Below are 12021 nucleotides of genomic sequence, written 5' to 3'. Positions count from 1 at the left end.
CCCTAGCCCCTCCTTGCAGACTGAGGCCTCACCACACCTCCAACTTGCAAAATCCCTTCTTTCCCTTTAATGTGGGGAGGGCGGTGGAGGGGTGGAGAATTGGGGAATGAAGCATCCACAGGAAGGTTGGGTTTAGTGTGCTGGGCGCCTCTCATGGAGGCCAAGATGGAGACTGGCTTGCGTCTCCCATATCCCTCCTTGGACCTGTGTCCAGGGCTGGGTCGTAGGCAGTGTCAGTTCACAGCTTCCTGCCTGGGCCTCAGACCTCCACTGAGCCCGGCTGCCTCAGGTGCTGCTGGAGGAGCTGGATGTTGTGCAGCAGTTTCTTCTGGTGACCGGCCAGGGTGATGCCCAGGGCAGGCAGGTCTCTGGTGGGGAAGGAGCGGATCAAGTCTGGGCCAGCTTCTCCAAGATCCCAGGCATGACCCCTGGCCTAGGGCCCAGAGGCTCCCCCCACCCCACCTCTCCCTGCTTACTCCAGGCTGAGCTGAGCCACATCACTGAAGGTGCAGAGGCCAAACTTGGAGAAGTTGTCCTGATAGCACTCCAGTCCAATGGCCGAAAGCCAGGCCTGGGGTGAGTCCAGAGAAGGAAAGTCCAGGGCCACAGGGTTCAGGAGGGCCTGGGAAGGTCTAAGGGGGGAGGGGCAAGCAGGTCAAAGTCCCCTCTTCATCCTAGCCCCCTCTCCTCATTTTTCTTTTTGGTTTGCATCTACCCTCCCTGGCTTTCCCAGGCTGCAGCCCCAAGCTCCAGACCTGTCCCCGGGGCCCCCGCCAGCCTGCAGAGTGTCTGGCTTGCGGATCATCTTGTCAAATGCAGACACCAGCTGGTCAAAGTGAGGTCGCTGGGTACGGTCCTTCTGCCAAGTGTCCAGCATAAGCAGATGTAGTGCAGGAGGACAGCCTGGAGGTGGCGGCAGCCGGAACTCCTGCTCTATTGCATTTAGCACCTGGGGGTTACAGGCAGCCTATGGTGAGGGGAAGCTATTGCAGGTGGAAGGCAGTGTATTGTTAGGGGTGAGGTGGTGGGCTGGGAGCAGGAGGAGCATGAGGCTGGTGTGGGGAAAGAACTTAAAAATATGGAAAACAAGAGCCATGAGATCTCAGAATGTGAGGGGATTAGAGAATAGAGGTCTTAGAATGTGTGAATCTGTGAGGTTTGGAGGGTTGTAGGGATCCGGGTGGGGAATCAGCAACGTCTAGGTCAAGAGCTCACCTCCTGGTCACTCATGTCCCAGTAGGGCCGTTCTCCATAACTCATCACTTCCCACATCACTATCCCGAAGCTCCAGACATCGCTGGATGTTGTGTATTTTCCGTGTGCAATGACCTCTGGGGCTGCCCAGCGAAGCATCCCATTTGGGCCCTGAAGGGTTGGTTAAAAGTAACAACAATAATCAAAACAGGAGTCAAGTTTATTGAGCAACTACTACATGTGTGGATGTGTGTTAAGGGTTTTCTATCAATATCTTATTTAATCCTCACAAGAATGCTGTAGGGTGGATGATATTATCTCCATTTTACAGATGCAGAGGGTGAGGCACAGAGAAATATGAACTTGTGCAAAGTCACAGAGCTTAGGGTGGAGTGCTCAGGATTTGTACCCGGCTGCTCTGACTCTAGAGTCTGTGGGCACCCGGGAAAGGGCAGGAGGTGCTTCTAGGTTTTCGCAGGTCTCCTGCCTTCCCCAGTGGTCTTGGTCCCTGAAAGTCCTCCATGCCCTCCTTGCCCAGGCTTCTATCCTGGATGGAGCACAGGTGAGTGCCATCCCTTCAGACACTATGATGCCACTGAGGGACCCACCCCATGTTCCAGCTCATCCTCCAGCACCCGCTGAGGATGCAGAAGCCCCAAGGTTGTGCTCTCACCTGAAGACTGTGGCCAAGACCAGCCACTTTGCACACCAGGTGGCTATTCACCAGTACACTGTGGGCAGAGAGGGTGCGGTGGACGAAGGTGAAGCTGGACAGGTACTGCATGGCGGCGGCCACCCCTCGCTGCATGGCCACCAGCTGCAGGCTGCTGAACTGGCCCTCCCGCTGCTGAAGGGCAGAGGGCAGAGGTCAGCACCTGGGTGGGGAACCTCAACACAGCACAGCAGACATCACAGGAGAGGGAGAGGGCATTTGGGAATCAGAAAATGGCCTGGGAATGAAGGATGAAGAGCACCAAGGGAGATGGGACGGGAGGGAGCAAAGATACAGTGTTCAGTCTCTGGGAGAGTTGAGAATTGCAAACTTTCCCAGAGCCAAGGGCCCGCTTCCTTCCCCCAGGCCCAACTGACCCTGAGAAAGCTGTCCAGGGGTCCCAGCTCCATAAGCTCCGTCAGCACCATGAGAGGCCGGCTCTTGGTGACCACGCCCTCCAGCCTCAGGATGTTGGGGTGCTGGAACTGGCCCAGCACTGCGGCCTGGCCTAGAAATGTCATCTGTAGGCTCTCAGTCCCTCCAGCCCATAGGGCCTGGATGGCCACTGCCTGCTCCCGCCGTCCCCGGGGCTGCAGCCGGCCCCGGCGCACTTCTCCAAAGGAGCCTGGAAGCACAGGTATAGGTTGGGAGGGTGGTCAAGGAAGAACCATGGGCTCATGGCTTCCTGATATGTTTAGAAGGGATCCTGCATGGAGGCCCATGGTGGTGGGTGGGACAAGCGAGTCCATCCCATGCCCTCCCTCTGCCCCTGCAGTACCTGCCCCAATGACCTCCTCGATCTTGACATATGCAGGGTCCACCTCCCGGGCAAATTCTCGGACAGCCTGGCAGGGGTCCTCATATGTGGAGGGGTCAATGTAGTACTTTACCCCAAGGCCTATAGGCATATGGAGTTTGTTGTGAGGGTGGTGCAAGGCCTGACTGCCCACACACCCCAGGCAGGCCCTCCCACTTCCAAAAAAGGTGCCAAGGGGCACCCCTCAACCTCGGGGGAACGCAGCCATGCCTGGTGTGCTCCCAGCCAGAGCCCCCAGCTCTTCGTCGGTGCATCCCTCAATCGACCCCCTCACCTGGGCTGCTGTACTGCTGCAGTTGCTCTGTGTAGCCTGTCCCACGCCACTTCCTGAGGGACAAATCAGAGTTCTGGAGTGACACTCACTCCCATTTCCTCCCTCTTCTAGACTCACTCAGGCTGCTGATCAACCAGGGATGTATGGAGTGAGAGATGCCTGGTCCCCGCTTCCCACCTCCACATGGGCCCAGAGAGGGGGCCTGGATGGTGGGAGAGGGTGTCGGTGGGGGTTTCTGCAGTGGGCTTTGGGGCTGTTAGGACCTGGGGTTGCGCTGCGAAATGAGTGGTGTGGCAGGAGAGGCTCACCTCTGGAAGACAATAGCCAGCACGGTGATGGCTGCCAGCAAGAGGAAGGCCAAGGCCCCCAGGATGGACCCAATTACCAAGGAGAGTCTCTCTGGAAGCTGGGCAGACAGCTCACCTGAGGAACCAGTCACCCAGGATCACAGATGGGCAAGGCTGCACAAGAGCATGCACCCATATACACCCCCACCCACATACCCCTCACGCACCCACATACCCCCCATGTACCTCCCCACACACCCACGCAAAGACCTGAAGGTCAGCTGCTCAGCCACGAGCACTCTCCTCACAGCCTCTGGTCTGGAGGGTGGTAGGCGATGGCCCCTGGGCCTCTTCTCACTACCCTCAGTGCCTCCTTCCCCATCCAGGCTTCCTCTCACCTTGAGGCAGTGTCTGGAAATAGACCTTGCCCCCGTAGGGGCCGTGGCCTGCAGCAGTCCGCGCCCGCACCTGGAAGCCATAGATGTGGCCTGGGCTCAGCTGTGTCACAGTGGCCATGTTGGTCTCGCTGGTCAGGGTGAAGGAGTGGGATTCATCTTCTGCCTGGGGGTGACAGCCACTCACTCCCTGCCGGCCCCCTCCCCCCCCATCCCTGCCTCACCCACAATCCCTGTACCCCCTGCTACAGGGCTCCTTGGCACCTTTCCTGCCCTCCCCACCTCTAGCCCCATGGTGGGGCACTGAGAGTTCCCATCAGCCCTGCTGGGCACCCCTTTCCTCCCGACCTGGTCACAGTAGCGGAGCTGATAGTCCAGGATATTCCCGTTGGTCTGGTCTGGCTGTGGCCAGGACACTGTGATGCTGTTGGATGCTCGGCTCACCTGGTGCACAGCAGGGACTGCAGAGGGAACTGGGGGGGGGGGGGGGGGGTGAGAAGGGGGGCTTTCCATGGGCTGGGGAGCAGGAGTGGGGGAGGGGGTTCCAAGGAGGCTAGGGAAGGTGTTAGGCAGGTAAGGCCTTAGGTGGAAGGTGAGGCTCACCTGCATGGCTGGTGCTGACATTGATGGCTGCAGCCTGGGGAGGGTCGGGGCTAAGTTCTGACACCCCGTTGACAGCCTGCACCTCCAAGATGTAAGGAACATGTGCCCGGAGACCCCCGACTAACACTCGGCTCTCAGTCAGGCCCCTCTGACGGGGGTCAAAATGCACCTCATCCCTGCAGCGGCGACAAGCGGCGGTCCCACTGCTGGGCTCCTGGTGGCCTCCACACTCCTTGCATACGACGTTGAAGAGCAGGTCCCCTCGCCCTCCAAGTTCCTGGGGCAGGCGCCAGTGCAACATGAGTGCTGAGCCTTGCACCTCGAACCAAAGCTCCCGGGGGGCTGACGGAGGGCCTGTGAAGGCAGCAGGTGCAGCCAGGGAAGGGCCACGATGGGAGGCAGTTGTGGGGTGGGGAAGATTGAGGAAGGAAGGAGGCAGGGGAGGAGACAGAGAGCATGGGTTGGGGACCAGAAAGCAGAGAAGGTAGGTGGGAGGAGACACAGGAGGTGGGCCAGGTTGGGAGTGAGGGTAGAGAGGGAAGGGTAGGGCAACATGGAGGAAACCAAGAACACAGGAGGAAAAGAAGTCACTCAGATGCAACCAGCCCCCCGTGTTGCCCTCAGGTCCCCCTCTTCTAGCCCCACTCCAGTCCTGTTCCCACCCCTGTGGAAGGTGGGGGACTCACCAGTGCAGGGGGCCTCTGGGGGGTCAGAACTGGCCCTGTAGAAGCCCGAGAGGCAGGGGCAAACAGGGGCTGCAGGGTCGGGGGCATGGCTGCGGGCAGGGCACGGTGAGCAGGCAGCATTCCCAGCCAAGGCCTTGTAGGAGCCCCCGGGGCAGGCTGAGGAGTAGAGGAGGGTGTAGGCATCAGGCTCACTGTCTACCCTCTCCTGAGCCCCACACAGCTGCACAGAGGCGGCTTCCCAACCTTCCATTCCATTCCCCAGGGTCGCTTCCTCCTTTCCTCCTGAGATCTAACCCCAACCCCTCTCTCCCCTCTTTCCCTCCCTCTCACAGAGATTACTTCTGCCATTTCGCTAGGTGGAATTGCATTTCTACTGATGGAAAAAATGAGGTGGGTGGGGCCTATGGGCAGGCCAAGCACTAGATGTAGGTGTCTGACTTGATTGCATAATCCCTCTGCTGAGGCCTCCTGCATCCTCCACCTAGCAGCAGAATCATTCTCCTTAGCCGGCATCCACTGCCTTCTCCCACCTGCATCCTGGTCACCCAGCCCTGGGATGATTCCTCCCTAATTAGATGGCCAAAGTGGACAAAGGACCCCATCCCATGATAACCCAGGAGTTTAACTCCTCTTGATCCCCATCACTTCTCAGGCCTGCAGCCCTAGGATCCTCAGGAACGGCTGCAGAAGTCTCCAGAAGGTTCTGGAAATTTCCGATGAGCAAATGAGAGCAAGTCTGTGTGTTTTAGGAAATAGATCTGGAGAAAACAGGAGTCCTTTCCTAAAATAGCTAATCCCTGAACTTTTGAGGACAAAACGTAGTTTGGAGTGTCTAGGAGAGGAACCTGAAGATTGGAGGCATATGGCGGCATCTGGGGCAAGTGTAAGGCAGCAGGGTCTCACCTTGGCAGGCCTTGTCTCCACGCATGGGCTGGTGCCCCGGCTGGCAGCGGCAGCCCCCAACAGCTACCATCCACTTGCCCTCCCCGTTGCAGTGCAGCCTGGGGGTGCTGACCCCTGCCTGGCCACCCCCTCCATCCTCCTCTGGCTCTGCATGAGCCACACAAGTGCCCACGGCTGCCACCAGGGAGGCCCCCCCGGCCCCACTGGCCTGCGTCTCAGGAAAAGAGGCAAAGGCACGGAGCACGGAGGGGCAGGCGTAGGAGAAGAGTTTGACCGCCACGAGGGCCAGGCAGGCCCCGGTGTCCTGGAAGGCCACGTAGAAGCCGCGCTGGGTGAGGGGGCCGAAGCTCCGCTCTTTGACATTCAATTGCAGCCCAGCCCGCTGCCCGGAGCCACGAGGCCCCACAGTCCACGCGGAGGAGGCAGGGAAGCTCTCATCTGCTGCAATTGTGTCCACCTTGGTCCAGCGTTTGTGGTGCCAGGTGGCAATGCCATCGGAGCTGTCGGGCTCCTCGGCCTGGCGGTAGTAGAGCGTGAAGGTCTCCCGGCAGGTGCCTCCGGCCACGCCCAGGCTGGAGCAGGCCCGCACAGAGAAGTGGAGTCGGATGTGTGCCCTCTGGGCCCCTCGCCGCTCCACAAAGTGGGTTTGCAGCCAGTTGTCCTGCCCAGTGCCTGGACGGGCCCCTGCCACGTGGCATGCCTCGAAGGTCCGAGTCAGGCGTCGCTGGTCGTCCAGAACGCTCACTTCATCCCACTGCAGGGAGGGGGGGCAAGGACAGTGTTAGCTGCTCAGAGATTGGATGGTGCACGGCGGTGGTGGGCATAGCTGAGACTTAAAATTAACGACATACAAAGCAGGGTGAGGCTATCCCAAGCCCTGTTCCTCCAGAGGGAAGAGGGAAGGAGTCTTAGCCCATCAATCTCTACCCAGGGTTTCCTTCCTGAATTCTGCACTCTAGCAAGCAGGGAGGAGGAGGGGTGATGGGTTCAGAATGAAAGAGTGACACTCACTCCACCTGGCGGGTAGGTGAGCCAGCCAATCTCAGATGTCTCTCCAGTGGTGTCCAGCAATACCTCTGCCCAGAGATAAGAAGGGGCACGCAGTGGCCAAGCCTCTAGCCAGCACTGCTAACCCCCTCCCCATTCCTATGAGGAAAAAGGGATTTCCCTCCCTGGTCCATTTAATTAACCAGCAGGAGTACAGCTGTCTGTCAGGAGACTTTCTCTGAAACTCTCCCCATTCTCTTCTCCCATTTGATATCTTCACTCTTTTCTGCCTTTTCTGAATCTTTCCCATTTCCCACCTGAGCTGGGTCTCTACTGGCAATTGGGGGTTCTCTGGTCTCCACTTCCTCTTACCTTCCAGCGCCAGAACTGAGGACACCAGGACCAGGCTGCACAGGCTGCACACCATGCCCACCACTCCGCTTCCTGACCAGGCAGCCCCCTCAGCAGCCATGGGACATCTTCAGGGCTCTCACCATTGCCCAGGCCACCACCCTGCTCCAAGGCGGGGCTGCTGCTTTGCAAGACTGGGGTCTGCAGCCAAGCTTACTTCCTAGGAACAGAAGAGGGAGGTAACTGCATTGCTTCTCGGATGGCCCAGGCTCCAAAACCTGATGCTGTATCTCCTCCTACATTCTCAAACTGCCCCAGCAGCAACCACAGGGTGAGAGCTGGCAGAGCCCTGCCTTTCTCCTGATCTGTGCAAAGTCCACCATCTTGGACGGCCATGTGCAGAGTTGCTCCCTCCCTACTCCCTGTAGGTGACCCCATCTCTGAGCATTCATTTCTCATGGCCCTCCCTCTTCTAACTCAGGGTAGTTAGTTCTGGGCCAATCTTACCCTTTTCTTCTGGGAGGAGCTATTCCAGTTCTCTCTCTTCATTTACTCTCTTCTCTTCCTCCTGACCTGTATTGGAAGCCAGAAGTTCTTCTTATTAAAAACAGGGGTTTAAAAGCTACTCCTTCCCTAGGGACACACAGATTCCGCCCCCCCCCCCAACACTTCCTGACCCCCATCAGACTTGGACACTCTAGACATTTCAGAGGCAGTGAAGCGAGAGGGACCACAGAAGGAGAGCTGTGGGGTATGATGGGAGGGAGCGTGTGAGAACAGATGCAGAAAGAACAGAGGCATAAAGATTCTGTCTGATAAATGAGCCAGTATAGAGAAGGGATGGACCTATGTAGGTTGGCATACCTACATTTTGTGAACAAAGATCCTCTCTGCATAACCAGCACATTTTTTCCGTGGCTTACAGAAAAATAAATGTACGTCTTAAATACATGAAAAGATGCTTCAAATCTGCTCATAATGAACAAAAGGCATGTTGAAACAGCAATGACATGCCATTCTGTCCTATGAGATTAGCAATGCACTGGGTTACAGAAGGTAGAGGAAATAGGCTCTCTTATATTCACTGCGCTGAGGAGTTCAAATTGGAATCTCCTCGGCAATGTCTCTTCAGCAGCTTCACTTCTAAGAATTTGTCCTTCAGGTACCGTATACTTGGATCCGTTTCCACAGATGAGTGAACAAGAATATTCATTGCAGAATTGTTTGCAAGGGGAAAGACTGTAAACTAGCTGCTGATCCATAGGAAGAGGTTAAACAATTATGGCACAACGTTAAAAAGGAATATGGGCTACTGTGCCGATGTGAAAATACTTTCCAAGTGAAAGTAGTCCAGTGTAGAACAGTAGAAAGGATGCTCCTGATTGGTAACTCGAGAAGGACATACACATACAAATACATATGTATGTAAGGATTTTTATAAAGGATAGACAAACCTGGGGAGAAAGGGAGAGGGCCAGGACAGGGCTAGTACAAGGGAGACTTATGCTCACTGCATTCTCTTTGATTTTTGTATTTTTAAAATCTTGTATATACATTATCTTTTCAATTAAATCATTAATTAAGGTTTCCTTTAAATCTGTACATAATAACTTGTTAGTAAAATGAATCAAAATAGTGTTTATACCTTTAAAATGCTTTCCGGGACTATGGAGTAAGCTACCCTCTTATATAAAACGTTCCCAAGCCCTTATAAACACACACTACAGCTCACACGCACATGGCCTGGAGGCACGGCCGCCTCCACTGTCGCAGGGAAGACAAACGGCTCAGGCCTTCCTTCGCTTGTGGGTCTAGAGATTGGTGGTGACCTATCTCTCTCCTGTGACTGAGTCTCAAAAATCTGTGAGTTGCATGGATAAGAGCAGTAGATTCCATTTATTTCCCTTGAGAAGAAAACAAGAAGCATATTGCTCAAAAGACAGGAAATTGAGAATTAAAAAGAAGCCAGTCGGAGGTTAGAACCTGGTTCCTCCTGGATATTTGTGGCCATGTGATGCACAGTGCTATCCAAAACTACATATTTCACAGTGAAGCTGAAATCGATTAAACTATATTTAACTTTGATGAATATGAAAATCATAATTTGATTCCTACTAATCTAATTTTTTCTGGTAATGCTAGCTATACTGTAAGATGAAGCCTTCAGTGTTATGTCTATGTGGTTATTGTGGAAGGACACTGTTTCTACACCTTTATGGGCTGCTGTGTAGTGGGTATCTGCCAGCTAGCCACTGAAATTTACCCTTCATGCCTCTGGAACCCTATTTGTGAAAGAGAATTCAACATATAGCATATGGAGGCAAGTAAGAAGCATTTCCAAATCATCACGTTGTGTATCTTAAACTTGCACAATGTTATATCTTAATTGTATCTCAATAAAGCTGGGGGAAAAAAAGAAGCATTTCCATTTGGCAAATTATTCCTAACAAACAGAGGTTGTTTGCAAATACTACCTCAAATGCTACTAGAATCATTTGCAGATTGAATAAATGCTTCAAAAAAGTACAGGGAGATTATGAAGTAAAAAGCACGGCCCCGTCACCAATGGCTATTTAAAAAGTATCCTGACATGCCAGCCCTGATGGCCTACTGGTTAAAGTTCACTGCTGTTACCACTTTAGTGGCCTGGGTTTGTTTCCCAGTCGCAGAACCACACCACCCATCTATCAGTTGCCATGTTGTGGTTCTCACATAGAAGAACTAGAAGGACTTACAACTAGGATATACAATCATGCACTGAGGCTTTGGGGAGAAAGAAAAAAAAGAAAAAGAGGAAGACTGGCAACAGATGTTAGCTCAGGGCAAATCTTTCCAAAAAAAAAAAAAAAAGAATTAAAAAAAATCCTGAAATAATTCATATTGTAGGTACACCCCAAATTCTCAATGGCTTAAAGAGGAGACACAGTTGTCACACCAAAGCAGATCAGATTCTGTCCAGGGCTGGAGAATCTTTAGGAATGCTGTTATCAAGATCTAAAATGCCAGCAGAAAATCTTTAAACAATGAAGGCTATTATACCATTTGCCCAGCAGATATTCTTTAAAATAGCTTCTTTCAGTCAGAACATGGATGGATTCTGGAATCTGTACAAAGAAGAAACTATAAGAACTGTGTCTTCCTAAACTTACAGCTAGACAGCTAGTCATGGAGAGGGAAGAATAAATACTTTGGATACATCTCATTGAATTTTTTTGAAAAACAGCAAAACATGAGAAAGAGATGCACTGCAGATAATATCAGCTGTGCAATATGGAACATTCTAGAAGAGGACGAATGGAAAAGCATTTGCTCTGATGACCCACACTACAAGTAACACAGTGACTTGTAGCTGCAGTGGAGTGTGCATACTCAGCCTTAGCATGCATCTTAGTGACAACATGAAGCTGGCCTCTCTCCAGAAAATCCAGAAAAAAACAAAAACAGTTATGACACATGTTAAAGCCACTCAGCCTCTGTCATCAAGAGGAATCAGAAAGAAAAGAATAAAATGGAGACTGCCTATGGATTGCCACTTCAGTAATTTTTTGAAATTTCACTAACAAAGATATTCACTAACAAGAAATGCTTGAGGACCTTCAAGTACCCAGAAGTGTACTCTTCTTATTTGATGAGGACAGCTTTTAGATTCGAATTCAGAAGATCGAAGGTTATAAACAAGTTTCCTCAGGAAAAAATTGTGGCTGAGCGAGACTAAGAAGTTAGGTCAGTTCTTGCTTATCAAACAAACCAGATCAATCTAACTTTTATTTTTTAATACATGAAGAGAATCTGAGTGTATCTCTATGGCTAGAATAAAAATAAAGAGGGAACTTTATGAAGATATGGAATAAATTGCTGTGAACTAATTCCTACTGCTGCAGATTCTTTTGAAACAAGTTTCAAAGGCAGAAATGTAAGTGACAAGAACACGGCTGTTCCATCCACATGCCTGGAATACGAAACAATCAGGACTTAGAACTTGATTTTCAAAGGTGCCTTCAATGGCTGAGGACTAGGACATCTTTCCACATTTGGTCCAGGGGAGCACTCTGGGAGCAGCCTCCCACTGTCACACGGAGGGGGACAGCAAGGCCAGGCCCCTGCTCTTCTTCCTCGTGGTCTGCTTCAGAATCCTCAAACTTCTCCAGCTCATGAAAGGAACTGGTCAGTGTTTAGAAATCCTCCAACCCACAAAAGAGCAGAAAATTTCTCTCAATCAGGAAAACATTCAAATTTCAGATGTGTATATGGTTTTAAAAATGTAAAACACCAGAAGCAGCAGAAATGTGGATGTGAAATGATAGCTCAGAAAATGAGACTGATTACACAAAGTTTCCTGTAACAAAAATTGCATTCTATGACTTCACATTTTTTTTTCTCAGCTCCTTTTCTGGATATATCACTTTATGTCTTTTTGATACTGTAGCGACACCACATCCACAAGTCTGCTACATTTCTTTGCTTTACAAAAATATAACAGTTTTGTAGGCATCGTCCCGATGTATTTTGTTTTCAGAAACTGGCATAGATTAAAGATTTGTGGAATCTTACCCTCTAAATCATAGCTTATGAGTTCCGTTATGTATAAAAATGAAAGATTTAAAAATAAATTAAATGAGTAAATCTGTAAGAATTTAAAAAATTAACCGTGCTCAAATTAAAGTGTTAAACATGATAATCTTATGAACAAACCAAGCTGACAATATAGCTTTTGCGCCTCAATCCACAAAGTGAATTTTAAAAAATTTAAAAATGTAAGCCAAATAAGCTTGGAGGAAGACAGGCTGGGAGATATATCGGGCATTAAAATTG

The 12021-nt window shown here is 51.6% G+C and overlaps 1 protein-coding gene across 3 annotated transcripts; it reads right to left on the bottom strand.

Annotated features, from left to right (window-relative positions):
* Positions 1 to 44: 44 nt before the first annotated feature.
* On the bottom strand, positions 45 to 8966 carry EPHB6 (EPH receptor B6). 3 transcript variants are annotated; one of them, XM_070616632.1, is made up of 18 exons: positions 8948 to 8966; positions 7717 to 7782; positions 7231 to 7429; positions 6883 to 6947; positions 5872 to 6625; positions 4969 to 5124; positions 4283 to 4636; positions 4028 to 4152; positions 3683 to 3752; positions 3306 to 3420; positions 2998 to 3050; positions 2685 to 2804; positions 2284 to 2531; positions 1868 to 2041; positions 1216 to 1365; positions 756 to 949; positions 477 to 632; positions 45 to 368 (listed from the first exon to the last, which is right to left on the bottom strand). In XM_070616632.1, the coding sequence occupies exons 3-18, from the start codon at positions 7328 to 7330 to the stop codon at positions 260 to 262; spliced, it is 2943 nt and encodes a 980-aa protein (XP_070472733.1). In that variant the 5' UTR covers positions 7331 to 7429; positions 7717 to 7782; positions 8948 to 8966; the 3' UTR covers positions 45 to 259. The 3 variants fall into 3 exon arrangements, with proteins under 3 accessions (XP_070472733.1, XP_070472732.1, XP_070472734.1); XM_070616631.1 differs by lacking the exon at positions 8948 to 8966 and having other exon boundaries at positions 3683 to 3845; XM_070616633.1 differs by lacking the exons at positions 6883 to 6947; positions 8948 to 8966 and having other exon boundaries at positions 3683 to 3845.
* Positions 8967 to 12021: the final 3055 nt, after the last annotated feature.

Source organism: Equus przewalskii, chromosome 4 (genome assembly GCF_037783145.1).
Source record: "Equus przewalskii isolate Varuska chromosome 4, EquPr2, whole genome shotgun sequence".
Classification (NCBI taxonomy): domain Eukaryota; kingdom Metazoa; phylum Chordata; class Mammalia; order Perissodactyla; family Equidae; genus Equus; species Equus przewalskii.
This window is presented reverse-complemented; position numbering and strand designations above follow the sequence as displayed.

Excerpts from the sequence above, each read along its gene's own strand:
- EPHB6 (XM_070616631.1), bottom strand. The coding sequence starts at position 7,330 with ATGGCTGCTGAGGGGGCTGCCTGGTCAGGAAGCGGAGTGGTGGGCATG. Across the intron at positions 3,051-3,305 it reads CTGGCTATTGTCTTCCAGAG|GAAGTGGCGTGGGACAGGCT; the intron begins GTGAGCCTCTCC and ends TTTGTCCCTCAG. Across the intron at positions 1,366-1,867 it reads GTCTTGGCCACAGTCTTCAG|GGCCCAAATGGGATGCTTCG; the intron begins GTGAGAGCACAA and ends CCAACCCTTCAG.